The sequence below is a fragment of the Henckelia pumila genome, chromosome 3 (genome assembly GCF_033568475.1).
Source record: "Henckelia pumila isolate YLH828 chromosome 3, ASM3356847v2, whole genome shotgun sequence".
NCBI lineage: Eukaryota > Viridiplantae > Streptophyta > Magnoliopsida > Lamiales > Gesneriaceae > Henckelia > Henckelia pumila.
Window position 1 is genome coordinate 18521787 of NC_133122.1, and position 19889 is coordinate 18541675.

Consider the following 19889-nt stretch of genomic DNA (forward strand, 5'->3'; position numbering starts at 1 on the left):
AATAATTTTTCAACTTGTCTAAATGACAGGCCGATCAGTCCCGTCCTGCCTCGCCAAACTGTGATGGGTTGCAGGTCAATCCGTCCTAACCCGCCAAATAAAATAAAAATTGACGGGCTAGCATGTTCTGCACCCAAATAGACGGGTTGGATTGCTAATTCCTAACACACCCAAAAACGGTCTGTCCCACCAACTAGTGGGTTGTAAGTTGACCCGTTTCACTAACCCGTTTTAACAGCTCTATTTATAATCCATTTAGGTACAAAATTAAGATTATCTCATTCATAAAATGTAGCATGGATAACATCTCGATCTCTCAATTTTATTATAGATCAATTCCTTATCTATTATATTGAAATTGGAAATTCATTTTTTTTTCCACTAACACTAGCAATACATAGGACAAAACTAATATTTTAATATCTACGCCCCCAATTTCCCAACTATTTTTTTTTCTATTTTTTTTCTTAACCATCACTCTTTCAATAATGATAAGCAAATCATGTTAATCGAAAATTTCATTTCAGTTTAGCTCACACAATGAACATTCTTCTCATTCAAATTCTAATTGCAAACTCTCAATAGCCTGGAAGTCATAAGTTATACAGTACATGAAAAAGCATCAAGATTTCACTGATATATTGATTTATAATTTGGAGTTTTTCATCATTTCTCTCCTCGATGTTCAAGTTAGATAGATCTTAAATTTATCTTCTTTTTTTTTTTCTGTTCTATTCATGTGTTATATCATGAGAGGGGTGGGTTTTCGGTATACCGTATAAAAAATATTGGTATGAAAAAAATTCAATTCGGTTCCGATATTGAAATTCTGAAATTTTTGTATAGAAAAAATCCGTACTCATACCGTATAGATATCGAAAAAAAATTCGATATACCAAAAAAATATTTATATATCGAAAAAATTTATGTACGGTATCCCAAAAAGTCGGCATTTCGGTTCGGTATCCCAACCCTTTATATCATACATGCAACATGCGTATTTCGGATATCACCAACGTAGGGTGTGTATATGCTCAGCGAGGACGCAATTCTGTCTCGTGCAACTGCTCGAATAGGTAAATATGGGTCATGCATTGCTTTTTCCACGCTTTGAAGTTTGAACATTCTTTTTATGGAGTTGGATGTATATTGACTTCGTATTGTTCAGAAATTTTAAAAAATTCCACCAAACCTATAATGTCCAATGCATTTAAAAATGAACATAACGTGAAAATCATCGATATGCATCGTGAGCTGCGGGGAACATGCGCCTAATACGTACTATATATGTTGAAAGTTGTCATCCTTAAGAACATGATTTCTATCATTTCAATTATTTTCTCCCAATTCAATGTAAGGCGTACGCATCTCATGATCACATCCCCAATGTCGTGAGCATTTATCTAAAAACAGCTTGACTCGTGGTCCGTGGATACGATAATGCATGATGCATAGTATTATGATTAAGGATGATAAATCAACATATATACTTGAATAAATTAAATAATGTTGTATGACACTAATATTTTAAAGACTTTTAGAGCAAAATACTAGACAAAACAAAAATATTAATTCATCAACATCTTATATTCATCCACATTAAACGATATCTCGTAATGAAATGGTTGCGATCGAGAGTAGGTTTCCAACTTTCAACCCATGGTATCACCGTTAGTATTAATATAATAGAGGAATAGAGTGTGCAGCTCTATAAATTGGTTTTTCACAAATTCAATTCTTGGTCAAGATTGAGTTCGTGCACACATATTTCAACTTCGACGGCTTGTTAATTTTGTTACTCCAAGAATACATCAATTATTTATTTTGATACTATTTTAATCATAACATTAAAGTAACGAAAAGTTTTAAAAGGATACACTTTGAGCCCGTTTGGATTTTATAGAGATTTTTTAAAACAAATGTTTTTAAAAGCTACAATTTTTTGCTTTTAAAAAAGCTCTAATTTTGACTTAAAAGTAATTATTTAAGCACTTTTTTTATCAACCAAACACTTTGTTAACTGAAAAGCACTAAAAAAATATTTTTTTGGCCTGACTTTTGAAATTAAACGGGGCCTTTATATTTTAAAAAGTCTAGTTTTTCTATAGTTCCAGATCGAGCAACTCGATACACATAAAAATAGTTTTTTTTTTACAATATTTTTACGATAAAATAGCATAAATATCATAACATATGATCGATAGACATAATAACTCCACACCCATCCGATTTCAATAAAAATAAATAAATTTTTAATCAAAAATAAATAAATAAATAAATTTAAACTTTACTATTTGCCCTCAACCAAATGAAATTTGATTTCTTCGGATCTAGTTAAAGTATTATATAGCGGGTAGAAAAGTAAACCCACCGAGTCATGGCTTAGTCAAAGTTAGCTGTTTTGTCACGAAACCTAAAACCTCCAAATTTAGTCTAATCGGACGGCATCGAGTAATCCATCCATCCATCATCACATATGTCATTCACACAATCACATCCATACATCCATATAACATCCATACATACATACATACATTTGTCAAATGTGTGTCACAAAAAGACAAAAGACCCCATTCAATTTCATTTTTCTCTCTTGATTTTATTATAGTGGTCCCATATGCCTTTTTCAAAAAATCAAAGTAAACATTTTATTTTACCAATATATTTTTGCTATAAATTCTCCCATTGCTGCATCCATTTTCTCCCCTTCAAGCAAATTACATTTCTTTCTACTTCTGCTAGTTCTAATTCTTGAGAGAAAATAAACCATACTAAGTTCCGATGGGTGAGGTAATTAAATTAATTAATGTTTTTTAATTGTTATTTTCTTTGTTTTTGTTTTTGTTTTTGTTGTTGTTGTTTGATTCCCCAATTATGTTCTCCCTTTTTTTGATGAAATCTTGATCTGTTTAATGAGCTCAAATTTTGGTTTATCTTCTTTCCGCAGAAAGATGATCAGAAGAAGAGTGACGGTGAGAAGGCAGTCGTTGCGGCGGCTGACGGCGGCGGAAAGAAAGAGGAGGGGCCAATCACGGTGGTGCTGAAACTAGACTTACATTGCGAAGGATGTGCCAAAAAAGTTAGACGCTCTGTTAACCATTTTGAAGGTATTTATTTCATCATAATTATTCATAAAAGAACTTGTGTTCTTTAATTATTGTAATCATGCTCAAGTTATATATATAAAATAATAATTTAGACAGCAAAATTTTCAATTTTGGGCTTAAAATGAGGAACATGATGAGTTAATTACTATTAATTAATGAAGCTAAATAAATAACAAATAATACTGATTGAAAAATGAACAAAATCCTAGAAATTTCAAGAATTTTGTAATTATTATGGAGTTGGTCGAATAGTAGTACTGCAAAATTGGTACACGTCAAACCGGGTTTCTTGATTTGGTCGCAACGTATGACTTTTCGGAGTTCTCAAGAAACACCCCTTTTGAGATTTTCTCTCTTTTTTTTTTTTTTTTTAAAGAAGAAAAACAGTAACGGTCAAATTTTAATTTAATTTTTCTCCTGACAAAATTTTACCAACATATATTTATGTTCAAATTTTACTCAGTCAATTCAAGTATTCTAACATATTAGTCAAATTAATATTACTGCCGCATGTTAATTATCATATTTTTTTTCCCGAAAACAATATAATAATGTAGTAAATTAAATGATTTTGTTTTGTGAAGGCGTGGAGAAAGTGAAGGCAGATTGGGGTGCCAACAAATTGATGGTGACCGGAAACGTGGACCCTTGGTGGCTCCGGGAGAAAGTTGAGGTAAAAACCAAGAAGAAGGTGGAGCTCATCTCCCCTCAGCCCAAAAAGGACGGCGGCGAGAAGAAGTCCGACGAGAAACCGGCGGAGAAGAAGCCGGAAGAAAAAAAGCCGGAGGAAAAGAAACCAAAAGAGGTAATTTATAAATTAATGAAGTGCATATATAAATTTTATTATTTTTGTTTTGTTTATTTGTAATTATATAGTTTAGGTAAATTATATTTATATATATTTATATTTTTGTGGGTTTTGTGATTCAGCCTGTTGTTAGCACAGTGGTGATGAAAATGAAATTGCATTGTGACGGGTGTGCAAGTAAAGTAAAGAGGATCATCTTAAAGCACATTGATGGTGAGTTGGCCCATTTATATGTTAATAATAATATTCGGTTTAATTTACATTCATTGTGTGTACGTGATCAAAATGGGATCTGGGGTCCTATTAAATTCTTGGTGCAAGTGAATCCACACCTACTTTTCAAAGTCAAATTATTTGATTTTTAATTAATATTAGCTAGACTTGAAAACAAGAGTTGATCGGGCCGGATTCACTCGACGGGCCGACGAATATCCACGAAATAATTGTGGGTTTGATTGAGCTTAATATTTTATATGTTCATGTTTTACAAGCTAATTAATGTGTTATGTATTTGTTTAATAGGTGTGAATTCGGTGACAACGGATGTAGGCAAGGATCTGGTCACAGTAATAGGAACAATGGAGCCAAAAGAAATCCCGAGTTATTTACAAGACAAACTAAAAAGGCCCGTCGAAGTTCTTCCACCACCCAAGAAAGACGACGGGGCCGCCCCGGAGAAGAAGGGGAAAGATGACGACAAGAAAGCCAAAGCCGAAAGCGGCGGCGGAGACAAGAAGGAGAAAGAATCCGGCGGAGGGGAGAAAAAAGAGAGCGGGGGAGACAAGAAGGATGCCGCTGCGGCGCATGGCGGAGAGGAGAAAAAGAGCGAAGAGAAAAAAGTTGAGGTCAACAAAATGGAGTTCCAAGGGCACAACCCACAAACATTGTATGCAATGCCTCCAATGCACAACCTAAACTTTAATTATGCCTACCAAGATCATTATGGTGCCCAGTCGATGTACCATCACCAAGGCTATCCGAATACGGGTTACATGGCCCAGTATACGAATGGGCCGCCACCGCCGCCGCCAACGTACGTCGACGATCAATATTTCAGCGACGAAAACCCGAATGGATGTTTTATTATGTAAAAACGACGAAGGATCGAATGATCTTGTTTTGTGGGGGGGAGAGTTCTAATTAATTATTAATTGTAATTAAAAAATGAGCATCGAGATATAGAGATTAAACGAGTAATAGAAATATTCGAACCGTGCGGTCGGCCGGTTTTTTGTTTAGATGTAGTTTGTTTTGGTATGACTCGTATGCCGATTGTTGTATTTTTTTCGTTGCTAGTTAATGAAATATATGTAATTAATTTAATTTTGATTTCATGTTAATTTGCAATAATCAATTGTTTTTTTTTTTTTTTATCTTATCTTTAGAATTTTAGTTCTTAGTATCACGTGGAGTACATACAGAGATACACTTGGTTGCTAAAATAAAATTGAAGAAAATAATATACATATTTAATTAATTGGCTATGTCACATCTTATATGTGTATATTATATACGGGGAAGGTTGGTTTGCAAAAGGTAAAGGAGATATAGGTAAAAAGAAAATAGTCATGATGGGATTTGATTTTATTTTATGGATAAACTCTTTATTAGGTTTTGTTCATGCCACCAGCAGGTACTGGGTAGTCGTGTAATATTATGATTGGTTAAAATCAGTGGGTCTCATGTGGGACCCACCGACTTAACCTTATTAATACTAGCATAATCACACACACGCATTGCCATATAATATATTTAGTATTGTATGTTATGTATAAATATTATTTTTTCAATAATATTTAAATTTATTATTTTTTTCATTTCTAAGATAATATAAAAATAAATTTAAAATTTATTTATCAATTTATCTTATCTATAATGGTTAGATGAGAAAAATATGAAAAAATATATAAATAAAATCTTTACTTATTTGTATAGTGTAAAGAGTAATTTTGGAAAAAAAAATTGGTGTCCACTCTAAGGTGCTCAATTATTATATAGGAATTTTCAGCTGTCCAACCATGTTTTCTCACTTGGTCCGCGACCACTAAAACCCGATAATGGATTTTAGTAGCGGACCAAATGGGAAAATATGGTTGGCCAGCTAAAAATTATTATATATATATATATATATATAAAGATAATTAGTACATATACGTAACTCTAATCTTTTAAACTTTACATTAGTCTGTCTATACACCAAGTTTTAATTATTGTGACTGTGTCGTGAGAGCACTGATTTCGTTGTCTTAATTTAAATATAAAAGAAAATAAAACAATGTATACATAAAAAGTTTCATTATATATCAATTATCAAATAATTACGGAATTAATTATTCATTTATGTATCCAACAAGAGCCATGTTCCATGCTATTAGCTAGCCTAATGACCCACATGCACAAACCAACTTCTAGCTACCAATAATGAAATTAAATATTCACATCTATATTTCTCAAAAAAAAAAAAAAAAATTCACATCTATAAAAATAAAAATATAAGAACAATTAAATCGTTAAAAAATCGTACGACGTACAATAGGTGAGTTAAATTATACATGATGGGCACAAAGTTGAGCATAGTTGGTGGGCAGCATAGTAAAACTCTATATATATATAGGAATTTTCAGCTGCCCAAACATGTTTCCCCACTTGGTCCTCGACCACTAAAACCCGGTAGTGGGTTTTAGTGATGCGAAAAAAAAACCCACTAAAACCCACTAACGAGTTTTAGTGATCGCGGACCAAGCTATGAGAAAATATGGTTGGGCAACTAAAGCATTTATATATATATATATATATATATATATATATATATATATATATATATATATATATATGAACATGCATTTTCCTAACTCACGCATGCATGGAATAGTTGACGTATATATATATGGTTTGCATGTAGATACGTATTATATGTTAATTTAATTTTTCATATAGATCGTACGAGGGGCGAAATACATGCAACTTTGGGTTGGATAAACTTGGGACAATAGCAATTAATTTATTAGTTTCATCGAGAAAAATAAGTTGTGGAAGTTAAAAGACGTTCCAACTACTAACAAGACCATATCTTGTTGTTTATTAATAATTTATGTTGTTTTCTCTATATATGGTTATAATTAACAATCTCGAGTTATCAAGTATAATGACTTTTAAGAACCTCTAGTAGCTAGCTCCAGGTCATGAGACCCCTTTGATGATCTAAAAAATTATATTGACTTCTTATAACATATATTAATTGCATATTTAAGATAATTGATTAAATTCGCGAATAAGAGATCTGTTCGAGGATTCTAGTACAAGGATATCACCTTTAATTTATAATATATTTAAATATAACAATGACTTTTTTGATATCGGGTTTGTAGTACAATTGGTCTCATATGTCCGTCAATTGACGAAGACTCGAGTTCGAGTTCTCCCCCCTTTTAATCAATATAGACACACACACACCTATATATTTATATATTTATAATTATAATTATAATTTATAACAATGACTTTTAAGAACCTCTGGTAGCTAGTGGTGAGAAGCCTTGATTATTTCTCTAAAAACTCAATTGGATTCTCATAACATTAATTAATTGATTAAGGCTAATTAAACAAGATTTGGACATGTCCATCTACCTTAATTACGATTTGCAGAGTTTAATTCCAAACTATATTAATTAAGTCGGCGAATATCTTTCTTTCGGTGTTTATTAATTGGTTGATTTAAGTTAATATAGAATACGTGCACACAAATAATCAAAATTTTAAATTTCTTACTTCTTCACGAGACCTTGTTGCTAAACATTTAATTTGCCCGCTCCAAATTAATTTTTGATTTTACAAATTGTCCCCTTTTTTGACTTTTGTTTATTGGATTTAAATGTCATCTTTATCGAACACAATGACCTGATAATTTTTTTTTTATTTTAAAAAAACAGAATAATTACAAACCTATGCGTAACATGAATCGCTAGACGAATTTGATTCAATTATTTCGCATGTGGCAATGCATCATGCATGTTAATTACCATATGCTGTCAGTCAAGTTTCGGCTTGCATCCAGAAGTGATATTTTAATAATAAATAAACTGAAAAATCGACAAACTTTATATATGGTATTAAAAATATCTATCATTATATAAATTTTTATGACAATATTATTATTAATTTATGTATTACTTATCTTACCCAATCTAACGTTCTTCTCGTCATATTATTTATTTATCTATTTATTAATTAATTATTTTACATAAATCAAAACATTAATTATATTTCTTACATCAATCAAATCATTGAATTTAAATTACTATATTACCCTTATAAATAATAGTATTCATATTTTATTTATTGTTAAAAGGACAAATGACAATTTTGTATTTTTATATAAAATTCAATCAATCAAATCAAATAAACTATAATTTATCAATCAAATCAAATATTATATTCACTATCATTTCTTATTTATTTTTTATAACATTACATTACTTATATATATATATTATTTATCATTTCACTCAAACCAGAGTATCATCTCATTACCCAATTTGTATATACGTTATATTTATTATACCCAAGCCAGCACCATTTTATTTATTTATTTATTTATGTTTACAAAATATAGGTTTAATATATCTGAACAATCTTCTATTTGATCCACACCCGCAACTACTATGATCCACCCCCCATTCAATCTTTGCTAAATGCTAAATGGAAAAATAATTAATCATGATGTGCTTGCTTGCTTGCATTGCATAATTTGCATGAAGTCTATATATTTCCTCACATGTTATCCATATTCTTATTATAATTATTGTAGCTTCCTCCCTAGTGGATTAGCGTGTGAATTAATGGTGATCGGCACCTCCCAAGGTAAACAGAAATAAAATTTATATTCAATATTATAATATGCATGCATATAATAATTTGAACCCCTAATCGAATCTCCCTAAATCAATTTGTTGGTCCACCTTTTATCCTAAAATTCTCATCTGATAATTCTTCAAATTTAATTAGTATTTGTTTAATCGAGAGTTTGTGAATTGTGATGAGAAATATACTGTGTTCGATCGTCAGATTTTTCAACTCGGATCCGACTTCTGAATTAGGTACAAGGAGGGCTAGCATTCATGTTATAGGTACACAAACTTGTTGGGAAAAGAAGCAAGTGGAATCAAGAAAATATTTTTAGACGTTTGGATTTGTTTTGGCTATTGAAATCCAATAATGTGGACGAGATGGCCGGGGAATTTGATATTGCTGCATAGAGGTAGTATCCGATCTGTAGTATCAACGGCCATTATTGGCACAATGTTTGTGCTTGTGGACACCACGAAGTTAAATTGAAATTGAACTATTGGATATAGTGTAAGGATATTATCCTATGCGCGATAGCATCTCATCAACCTTGTAACGATAAAGATCACGGAATACAAGTTTTTTTTAATGAAACATGCTAGAACCTGTAATAGATAGGACAATTTTTACAATTATTGATTGGAAGATTCTGGAGGTAGAGATTTTAGGTTAATTATATAATATTTTTGAATCCAATATTATCTCTGTTATTTTTCTTAATTATTTTTAAGAAAAATGTCATCCTAAGTTAAACATAAAATGTATTTCAAACACAATTCTTATTGATTTGCACAGTAAGTTCTTTGTGTAAATTAAAGAGAAACAGTAATATATTTGTTATTAAAATTATCTATATTACACATTTTTCGCCATAATCTTTTTAGCCTCGATGGCGCTAAACTCCCAACAAAGCGAGAAGTATACCTTATGAAAAAACCCATCTCATCTATAATATATACTTATAAATGAGGCACACGCATTGCGTGTATAACATAATATACACATATTATATACGATACAAACGTAATGTATTTATATATTTAAAATATTTTCATATAAATGATGTTTAAGATTAAAGACTAAAAATCCAAAAATATTATATTTTTTGTAAAAATCCTAGATGTGATATCATAATAAAAATGTTAAAAATATTTTTTTGTAATATTATTTTAATTAAATATGGATGTAATCATTTAAAAATTCAAAAAAGTGTAGATAATGATGAAATAATAATTTGTTTTTTAATCTAATAATTTTTTAGATATGATGGTTATAGATAAATAAAAATTGACCGAAATATGTTTTTATGAGATTTTTTTTATTAAATTAAGATGAAGTGTTTTTTGTAATTTTTCAAGGGTAGTACTTTTGGTTTATCAAAAATTATACCATGACCCTAAATTTGTTACTCTAGGCCCTCTTGTATTATATAATACTATTATTTCGCTGCACGCATTGTGTGCTTGTTCAATCTGTTTTTTAAAATAAAAATAAAAAATAAATAGATATATCAAAATTTCAAAATTAGTATTATTTTCGTAAATAAAAAAGCATCAAAGAACAAAAATTGAATATTATTTTGATAAATAAATAATAAAACATATAATGGCTAAAAAGGAATAAACAAATATAAAATGACTAATTACCTAATAATTTTGAATTTATTAAAAATTAAGTTATGATATTGTTTGAAGACGAGTCAAAACGGGTTGGTCCATTGGGCCCCCGGTTGGCCTGCCTTTTAGAATAAAAAAAAAATTACTGTTTAAAATTCTCCAATCCAATTTTGAGATTTTGAGAGTGAAAGTCTACTCGGCTAAAGCCCTCGCCAAATCATATGCATATATGCTCCACCGTCCATATCCACACCGTGCAGCTATTCGAGTTCACCGGTCTCCACCGTCAGAGTCCCGTCCACGGCTCCGCCGTTCACCAGTCCCCAGCGTCTGTATGAGGCTTTCTTTTCTTTATTCTTCTTATTTGAAACTCAGTGTTTCCGTTATTATTTGTGACTTTTCACATTTCTGGATTAGTTGACCTGCCATTGTTATCCATGAGCATGCTAATTAATTCTTAAAGGTTGAATTCGTAAGTTTATGGTTAGTCTGTTAGATGTGAGATAAAGATGAAAAATTTGTTTATAAATTATTTAATTTGGCTGTAAAATGATTGAAATGGTTTGATTTTTTTTAAAAAAAATTGGCAGACAGATATGTAACCAAAAATTTGTAATTTCAGAGCATAGATTAATATAATATAGATTATATATTGTTTGGGACACTATGAGCTTATTGATTCAAATTTGTAGAGCATACGTATCTTGTAACTAATCAAGAAAATTAGTCAATCTTGATTATTGTGTTTTTTCTAATAGTCCATCAAATAGATGCAGATATCTGTATTAGCTGAATTCAAGAGTAGTTATCCTAATCAAACATGAAGCGAGTCTATGCAAATGTGAGTGTATCTTGTAGTTTGAGGGTGCCCATTTTTAACGTAGACGGCCAAAGACATCTAAGATAGGGCCTCTAGCTTGGGGCGATGTTACCAGAGCATAATTGAGACATGAGTATTTTGTGGAGTTTGAAAATACTAAATTTGTGTCTTATAAAATGAATATATATAGTAAATTCGTTGAAGTACTTTGTAAATCTTGAAACAACTTTTAGATGTTCCCAAATGCGTGTGTGAGTAGTTGTAGCCTTGCTTGCCGCAGATTATTTGTTAGATATTAAAAGGAAGCAGGATAATCTTGTGACTATAGAGAAGCAAAATGGCGGCGACGACTCTTGGGATACCCATTGCAATCCCTGGTAGTAGTTCCCACAAAAAGTTCATCTTTTTGGGTCATCCCAAAAACATCCGATTTAATCAGTCTCCTTCTTCACACGGCACCGTCATTGTTTACTCCAGCCGCCGGAGAAAAAACGCCATCACTCCCACACCTGCTAAGGAAATACACAAGGTGCTGATATACGTTTTGTGCATTTTTTTCACATTCGGGGAAAAAAATCTTAAAAGTTGAAGGGCAACTGGTTTATGAAGCTTTGTGCTGTATGCAGAAAACTTTGAGTCATAAAAATCTGGAAGAAGATGATGATATAGATGAGGATGCTTTCGAGGCACTATTTAGTCAGCTCGAAGAAGATTTGAAAAAGGATGGTTTGATTGATGAGGATGGTGAGGATGACTTTTTAAGTGAGGAAGAACTTGCAAAACTTGAGCATGAACTAGCCGAGGCTCTCGAGGAAGATGAGCTTCTTGGGGAATTAGGCTCCATGGCCTACGGAGACAACGATATTGAAGATATCAAAGAAGAATCTGATAATATGGATGATGAGGAAGCGGATGATGAAGAGGAGGAAATCCCGATAAAGCTCAAGAATTGGCAATCCCGAAGATTGGCCTATGCTCTGAAAGCTGGTCGGCGGAAGAGTAGTGTAAGTCCCAGTCTTGCTCGCATCATGTCACTAGTTCTTAGTACGTTGTCATAAAGTTTATAGAATGGTTCTTGTTTTGTTCTAAATGCATTAATTATTATTAGCTAAGAGTAATCTATATAGCTGGAGAACTTGTCGAAGTGATGGACCGGCCCTTTTAGTTGCTCTTCTTACCAGAAAAAAAAAAAAAAGAAGCACTTTTCTATGCTAGTTGAATACGGGCAGTTTGTGGAGGTTTTGTTCTTGGTTTTTCTCATATTTTGACTGTAGCTGTCCACTTTTCTCTGCTGAATTTGTGGACACGGATGTGTATTTGTTTCGCAATGATTTTCAGAAAATGTGGATAGTTTTAGGTTCTCTTAAATCAGTCGTACTAGAATAAAAAATTTTGGCATTGGAATTTTATCGTTTTATATAACTATGGACTTCGATTGCAGATAAAAAATCTTTCTGCTGATCTATGTCTTGATAGAGCTGTTGTCCTTAAATTACTTCGTGACCCCCCTCCAAATCTTGTAATGCTGAGTGCGGCTTTGCCTGATAAACCTGTTCCTACAAGCATGGAACTTGAGGAGGAAATCGAGGAAACTCCTCCCTTGAAGCAGACACCACAAACTACGAAGCCTAAAGCTGAGGTGAAGTTACCAATTCATGAAATCCGAAACAACTGGTCTGCCCGAAAAAGACTGAAGAAAGTGCAGATAGAAACTCTGGAGCTAGTCTATAGACGAACAAAGCGCCCAACTGTAAGTCAAATAACCTAATACACTGATGCTATGATTTACATTTACTGAAGTTATTAATAAAAGAATGATGAAGCGTGCAAGACGCCTCAGGAAATATGATGCAGAATGAATTGAAATTAATGTCATAATGATGATCAGAGCATCTATAAATGAGATTTAGGATAGAATTAGAAACTCAGTGTTTGTGTGAGCTATAGAGTTTTAGGATAGCATCTATAAGGATGATCAGAGCATCTATAAATGAGATTTAGGATAGAATTACAAGGGGTAGAGGAGGAACCAGGGGCGGCGGTAGAGTGGATTATGTGGGATCATATTTGTGAATATGCACGTTTGTTGAGTCATATTTAAGGTTTAGCCAACTTTACATCAAGAGAAAATCTCTAGTTGTAGGTACTCATGCATGTTTTATGCATCTAACGTAGCATAGGCCAACTCTCCAGGTAAGTAGTCGGAGCCAATGTATCATGTTTACATTGTAGTTCTTTGTGATAAAGTAATGATGGACCTTTTTGCTCGCTATGTAGAATACGATGATCAGCAGCATTGTGTATTTGACAAATCTGCCTCGGAAACGAGTGGTGAAATGGTTCGAAGACAAACGAGCTGAAGATGAGGTACCCGACAAACGCCTACCATATCATCGATCTGGTACTGAAACTGTCTTTACCAGTTAAAACTTACTGTTTTTTCTGTGATAACTTGTAACTACCAGCCTTACTAATGTGTACAAAAAACCAATATAGTTGTGTTGTATGGAATTCTTCTCACATTACTTAAATAAGCATTCACTTTTTTTTTTTGACAATTAAATAAGCATTCACTTTTGATACACGCATTCACTTAAATATCTGCTGGTCCATTTCGCAGATAGTCTGATGGGTAGTCTGCAATGAAATATCTATAGTATCTATATGATTAACGATTCTTCTACGGACAATAATTAATTTTGTTACGAGTTACGACAGTGTATCGAATTTTATTTTTATTTTATTTTTTTTTTGAAAAAAGGAAAACACTAAAATATCATTACTTTGTTGTCACGAGTCTTTGATGGTTGTGAACATTTTGGAACGACAAATGAAACAATGTGTATCGATCAGATATCAATTATGGAGTTTCTGGTATCCAACAAGAGCCACGTTCCATGCTATAATTAGCCTAAGAAGATCAATCTGACCCACACAAGACAATATATATCTCCCAATAAAAAAATCAAATATTTACATTAATAAATATATATATATATACACATATATATTTGAAAACTTATATCGTTAGTTTGCATGCATAGGCGACATATAATTTGCATGCACGTACGTATGGCAAGTTAATTTAATTAATATTTATCGTACCATGGGCGAGATACATGCAGATTAATTTGGAAATGTATAATTAAACCTGTGATCATGCAATTAATTTAAATTTATTAATGTCATCGAGGTAAATAAGATCGATCGATCTGGAAGTTAAAAGACGTTCCAACAACTAACAAAGACCAAATTGTATCTTGTTTAGTTAATAATTTCTGTTGTTTTCTCCATAATCCATACAGACCATATATGGTTATAATTAATAATATCGTGTCATCAAATATAATGACTTTCAAGAACCTCTAGTAGCTACTTGTGAGAACCTTTGATTTCTCTGAAGACTTAATTGGCTTCTCATAAGTATAACATTACTTAATTGCCTAATTAAGCAAATTAATTAAGTCCACGAAAACGAGATCTGCTTGAGGACGATGCTAACACAAAGATACTTACTCTTATATAATTACACTTATGGGTCCAAATGTTAATTTTATCCATATAATTTGATCGAGTATATTCCATATATTACGAATATTATATATTTTGTTATAATTTAAAGAGTGATGAGATTGGCCGACTATTTATGGAGTTTTTTTCTTTTAAAAAAATCATGAAATAATTAATATATAGCTTTAAGTTAAAATAGAATACCCACACAAATAATCACGGTTCTAAATTTCTTACATTCTCGTCACGAGACCTTATTGTTAAACAATTTATTTGCCTACTCCAAATTATTATTTTTTAAAAAAAATTTAAAATTTTATTTTTTTTAATAAAATACAAATATATGACAAATTTAAAAGAATAAATCATTAATAATTAGAAACAAAAGTAACGTGGGCGCTTGGTGTGGATGGCTTGGTAGACGAATTTGATTCAATTATTTGCAAGTGGCAATGCATGTTAGCATCTGAACCTGTCACTCTACTTTTGGAGCTTGCATCCAACTTGTATAATACATATATATATACATACAATAATTCGATATAATTTTGTGTAAATATATACAAAATTATATCGTATCGAATTATTGTAAAATATAAGTTTAATATATCTGAATAATCTTTATATTAATCCATATATATATATGATATATGATTAATTAGTGAATAGAACAACTTAATTGGGTTAGCCTGCTTGTCACAGACTCACAATATCCCAAGCTAGCTAGCGCGTTGCCACAAATCTAATTATTAATATAGGATTCTAATATAACTCGATTTCAAATTTTAGGTATTATTATTAATTTTGGCATATGTATTTGCTATACTTTATGCGATAAGACCTTTGGAGACCCCCATTCAATCTTTACAATTGAAATATAATTTAGTGCTAATTGCTTGCTTGGATTGCATGAAGTCTATTTCCTTGTTATCCATAATCTTATCACCATAATTATAATTATTCTCCTAGGGGTGATCGACCCCTCACTAATTAATAGAAATAAAATTCAAATTACATTTTTTAAAATATAAATTTTATCATGTCCTTAAAATATATATATAATTAATTTGACCCCCCAAATCGAATCTCCCTAGCTCAATTATTTTTGTTGGTCCACCTTATCCTGCAATTCCCATATGATGTGCTTCAAATGTTACTATTTGTTTAAGGGTACTTTGTGATGAGTGTGCTCAACGTAATACATCATTAATATAATAATATCAATAATCATAAAAATTAAGTTAAAAACAATAAAAGTATTCAAGTTATATATAACATTGAAACCATGCGTATACTATAGTTATTATTATTTTTTTCAATATATAGAAATACATTGTGAATTGGGAGTTGATATTTACACTCTGGCCATTTTGTGTTATCTACACTCCACTTCATGTGTAAAATATATGTTCAATTTACTCACAAGTGGAGTGCAAATAACATATATAAAATGAAGTGCAAATATCAACTCCCTTATGAATTTGAGCTGGATTCATTAATGATATATTATATATATTTACTAACTTCATGACATTGAAGTTGTAAAATATAAATTAGTGTATATTTAGTCCATAAATCGAAAACTTTGAAATAGGAAGAAAAAGCCAAGCACTTGGCGATAAAACTGTTGTGTCAAAGGAATTTTGATAGACTAAAAAAATTCTTAATTTGTTTGTTTGTTTTTTTCATTTTTTCCAAACATCTCAAATCCAAAAGAAAAAAAAAGGAAGAAAAAGCTAAGCTTATTTAAATATGGTTTTCATTAATATTATTATTTTTCTTTTGTTAAAAAATAATCTTTAAATTAACTCTGCTACTGAAGGCTTATATATAGAGAGTTTTATTATGTTGTCCAACAACTATGTCCAACTCTGTGTCCATCATGTACAATAAGTGAGTTGACCAGTACAATAAGTGAGTTGACTTGTACATGATGGACACAGAGTTAAGCATAGTTATTGAACAACATAACAAAACTATATATATATATATAGTCTATAGAGAAGAATAGCGATCAAATGAAACTCCCAATTAAATTAATCTTGAAGTCATGCAAACAAACATAAGAAAGTTTACCTGTTTTTACTATTATTAGTTTCCCTTTCTTCTCATACATCTAGGCTCTAGGCGGGTAATTCTATCCTCATCATGGACATGATGAAATACCTATATGCAACATATAACATAAAGATAGCTAGATTAATTGTTTATGCATAACCGTCACGCCTTAGGCCTAGACATGTATTTGCACAACTACACAATGGGTCTCTAAGACTCTTTATATCAACTAATTTCTATATATCATCATTTTAATAGTCGGAGCACAAAATCAAGCAATCAGATTCATACAGATCGCTCTCTTCGAACACAGACAAAACAAATAGCGAAGTATCAGCTTTCGAAGGAACAAAGTCCATAATCTGAAGTGTACTCCGAAGGCGTTCAAACCAAATCGAGAATGTGAAGTAGGAGAAATGTGCACTTTAATTAAATAAATCACAAATTTCTGACAATCCGATTCACAAATTTCTGAAATCAACAAGTTTATGAAAATCGGAGCACAAAGAACAAAATATATAGAAAGCAATTACGACTATAATCGGATCAATTGAAATAGCCACAAAATACCTCCAAAAATCAAGTTTCTGATGTTCGGATTCACAAATTTCTGAAAATCAACGAGTTTCTGAAAATCAGAGCACAAAGAACAAAATCAACGAGTTTCTGAAAGCAATTTTGGGCGCCAGTGTGAATTGAAAGCTGCAAAAATCAAGAGCATTTACGACTATAATCGGATGAACTGAAAGCTACAAAGTACCTCCAAACACGGCAATTTTCGGCGCGAGTGTGAAGTTCTGGGAGCGAGCCCTTCGGAGAAAGCATGTTTGGGCGCGAGTGTGAAGTTTAAGGCGCGAGTTATGAAATAGAATCTTTATATATAATTATATGTATATATTTAAAATATTAATTATTTCTTATTTATTAAGTAAATTAAAACAAAACAAACCATGCGAATATATATTGACCATAATTTCTTCAATTAATAATGTAGGGGGTTTATGAGTGCATAATGGTCAAAATAATAAAAATAGTACAATTATGAGTGCAGGCACATTAATTTAATTGAATTGATGTAAAATAGATCAAATTTCACATGAGCAGACGCAGTAGTTATGGAGGGGATGTCAAACAAGAGTTCACGTTTTACGAGCGGTTGTAAACCGCTGCTAATGCAAATATTGTAGACCGGTTTCAAAACCGCTCTTGAATATTAATGTTGTTAGAGCGGTTTTTTAACTGCTTTAATAATATAAGTGTATTAAACCATTTTTAAAACCGCTCTTAAAAAAACGGTCTTAAAAACTAATTATTCTGTAGTGCAAATTTCTATAGAACTCAATTGCAAATCATTATAAATCATTTTAACTCTTCGATTCTTCTCATATGATATTATAGGAGCATCACATGCAATATTAACCGTTCGTTTTTTTAGAAATTTTGGAGTCCACCCATTCAAGACGTGGTTAAGTATAAGTTTATAAGAGGAATATTTCTCTAATTAAAGGTAGCTTATAATCGATCTCTCGTGCATAAATTAATCTCCTATCGTCTGTCTTTTAATGATTTCTATAGTTAAACATTATGTTCATCCTAGCTAGAATAATTATGCTCGACGATAAAATTTTGAAGAGCTTAAATTTTTATTTTTATTTTTAAAAAAATGGATGAACAAGAGCTGAATAAAAAAAAGGTTATCTTATTGTTAGAGCCACATAAGCTGATCAAGGAGGGGAGGGGCCTAACCGAAAAAAAAAATAGTTAATATTTGCGTACGCATGACATTTGGCTGCATGCCCTTCATATAATTCTAAAAAATAAATGGATCGCCTTTTTAAAATAAAAGGTGAATAAGATTTATGCATTATTTTATGCATCAAAATTTAATTATATTAACACAAAGTAGTGATGCATGGGATCACGTATGTTCGATAGCGACGCTAATTAATTATCTCCATTAAAGGCCGAGATTGCGACGTTGTTATCTTCGGAATTTTTCTATGTTCCAAATTCTGATTTCATGAAAAATATAAGATGGACCCATATTGTGTCATTTTAATTACATTAATTATAAATGTGTCTTCGTGAAATTAAAATCAGTAAACTAAACCTCATGAAATTTTCTATGTTAAAAAAAATTAACAAACAAACTATTTATAATTGGGTTTATTAAGATTTTTTTAATTACGTATATTTTATTTGGTACGTATTTCAGATATAACTTTTTTTTATAAAAAAAAACATGGGATTTTAGTTCATCCGTTTTTAATGTAGGGCTTTAGCTATTTAATTTAAAGTTACACGTGGATGTTTATGCAATTTTCCACCCAAAAAAAGTCAGTAAATGATTTTGCATCACAATATAAATTTCTTGATTTTGCTCCCAAATTCTTCGCATATACCACATTTCTTTTCACTCAATTCAAATGGATAAATTTGTATTATATATTGGTTGGAATATTAGACATTGTTATGGAAAAAAAAATGTACGAACACTTGCAATTAGTCCATTCAATCTTCTCAAAAAAAAAATAATAATAATAGCCAAAACAATCACGTAAGTTTGCTCATTTTGTATTATGATTTTTTAAGTATTTAATTTTGAGTTTTGATCCTTTAAATTATGTTAGGCTTTGGCTTTAGTCATTTCTCTTTTGAGTCCTGACGTTACGTCAGACACATCACTATTTCTCAGTGTCATGTAAATATTTTAACTACCTCATCAGCATTTTATGATGCCGTGTCAATACTCCATAAAAAATAACTAAAAACCAAAACATAATTGAACTTATAGGGTCAAAACTCAAAATTAAATATTTAAAAATCAAAACACAAAATAAGTAAACTTACATCTTCCCTAAAAAAAAAAAAAATTAGTCCATTCAATTCTTCGATTAATGCATTGCGGGAAAAGGTCGTCCAAGACACATTAATTAGTTGAGTGCCTTCTGATTAATTCTTTGTTTGTATCTACTGAGTGTAACCTCACCCAATTATTATTTAATTGTAATTATTGTCATAAACTTTTAAGATCAATTTATTCCTGTAACAATTACACTCGTCAATACACCATTATTTTATATAATAATAATTAATCTATGACTAATTAAAGCAGATTATTAATA

The 19889-nt window shown here is 31.1% G+C and overlaps 2 protein-coding genes and 1 long non-coding RNA gene across 4 annotated transcripts; 2 read left to right on the plus strand and 1 right to left on the minus strand.

The window, feature by feature from the left end:
- Positions 1-2632: 2632 nt before the first annotated feature.
- LOC140887711 (uncharacterized) lies at positions 2633-5249 on the plus strand. The gene is made up of 5 exons (XM_073295145.1): positions 2633-2790; positions 2948-3107; positions 3692-3912; positions 4038-4128; positions 4438-5249. Exons 1-5 carry the CDS (start codon positions 2782-2784, stop codon positions 5004-5006), a joined length of 1050 nt encoding a protein of 349 aa, XP_073151246.1. The 5' UTR covers positions 2633-2781; the 3' UTR covers positions 5007-5249.
- A 5308-nt stretch (positions 5250-10557) lies between these two features.
- On the plus strand, positions 10558-13759 carry LOC140891437 (uncharacterized). 2 transcript variants are annotated; one of them, XM_073299923.1, is made up of 5 exons: positions 10558-10708; positions 11525-11725; positions 11823-12200; positions 12638-12946; positions 13474-13759. In XM_073299923.1, the coding sequence occupies exons 1-5, from the start codon at positions 10598-10600 to the stop codon at positions 13621-13623; spliced, it is 1149 nt and encodes a 382-aa protein (XP_073156024.1). In that variant the 5' UTR covers positions 10558-10597; the 3' UTR covers positions 13624-13759. The 2 variants fall into 2 exon arrangements, with proteins under 2 accessions (XP_073156024.1, XP_073156025.1); XM_073299924.1 differs by having other exon boundaries at positions 10572-10708; positions 11477-11725; positions 13474-13758.
- A 3025-nt stretch (positions 13760-16784) lies between these two features.
- On the minus strand, positions 16785-17647 carry LOC140891438 (uncharacterized). Its single transcript, XR_012152523.1, has 3 exons — positions 17525-17647; positions 17335-17392; positions 16785-16872 (listed from the first exon to the last, which is right to left on the minus strand). It is a non-coding gene; the product is annotated as an uncharacterized lncRNA (long non-coding RNA).
- Positions 17648-19889: the final 2242 nt, after the last annotated feature.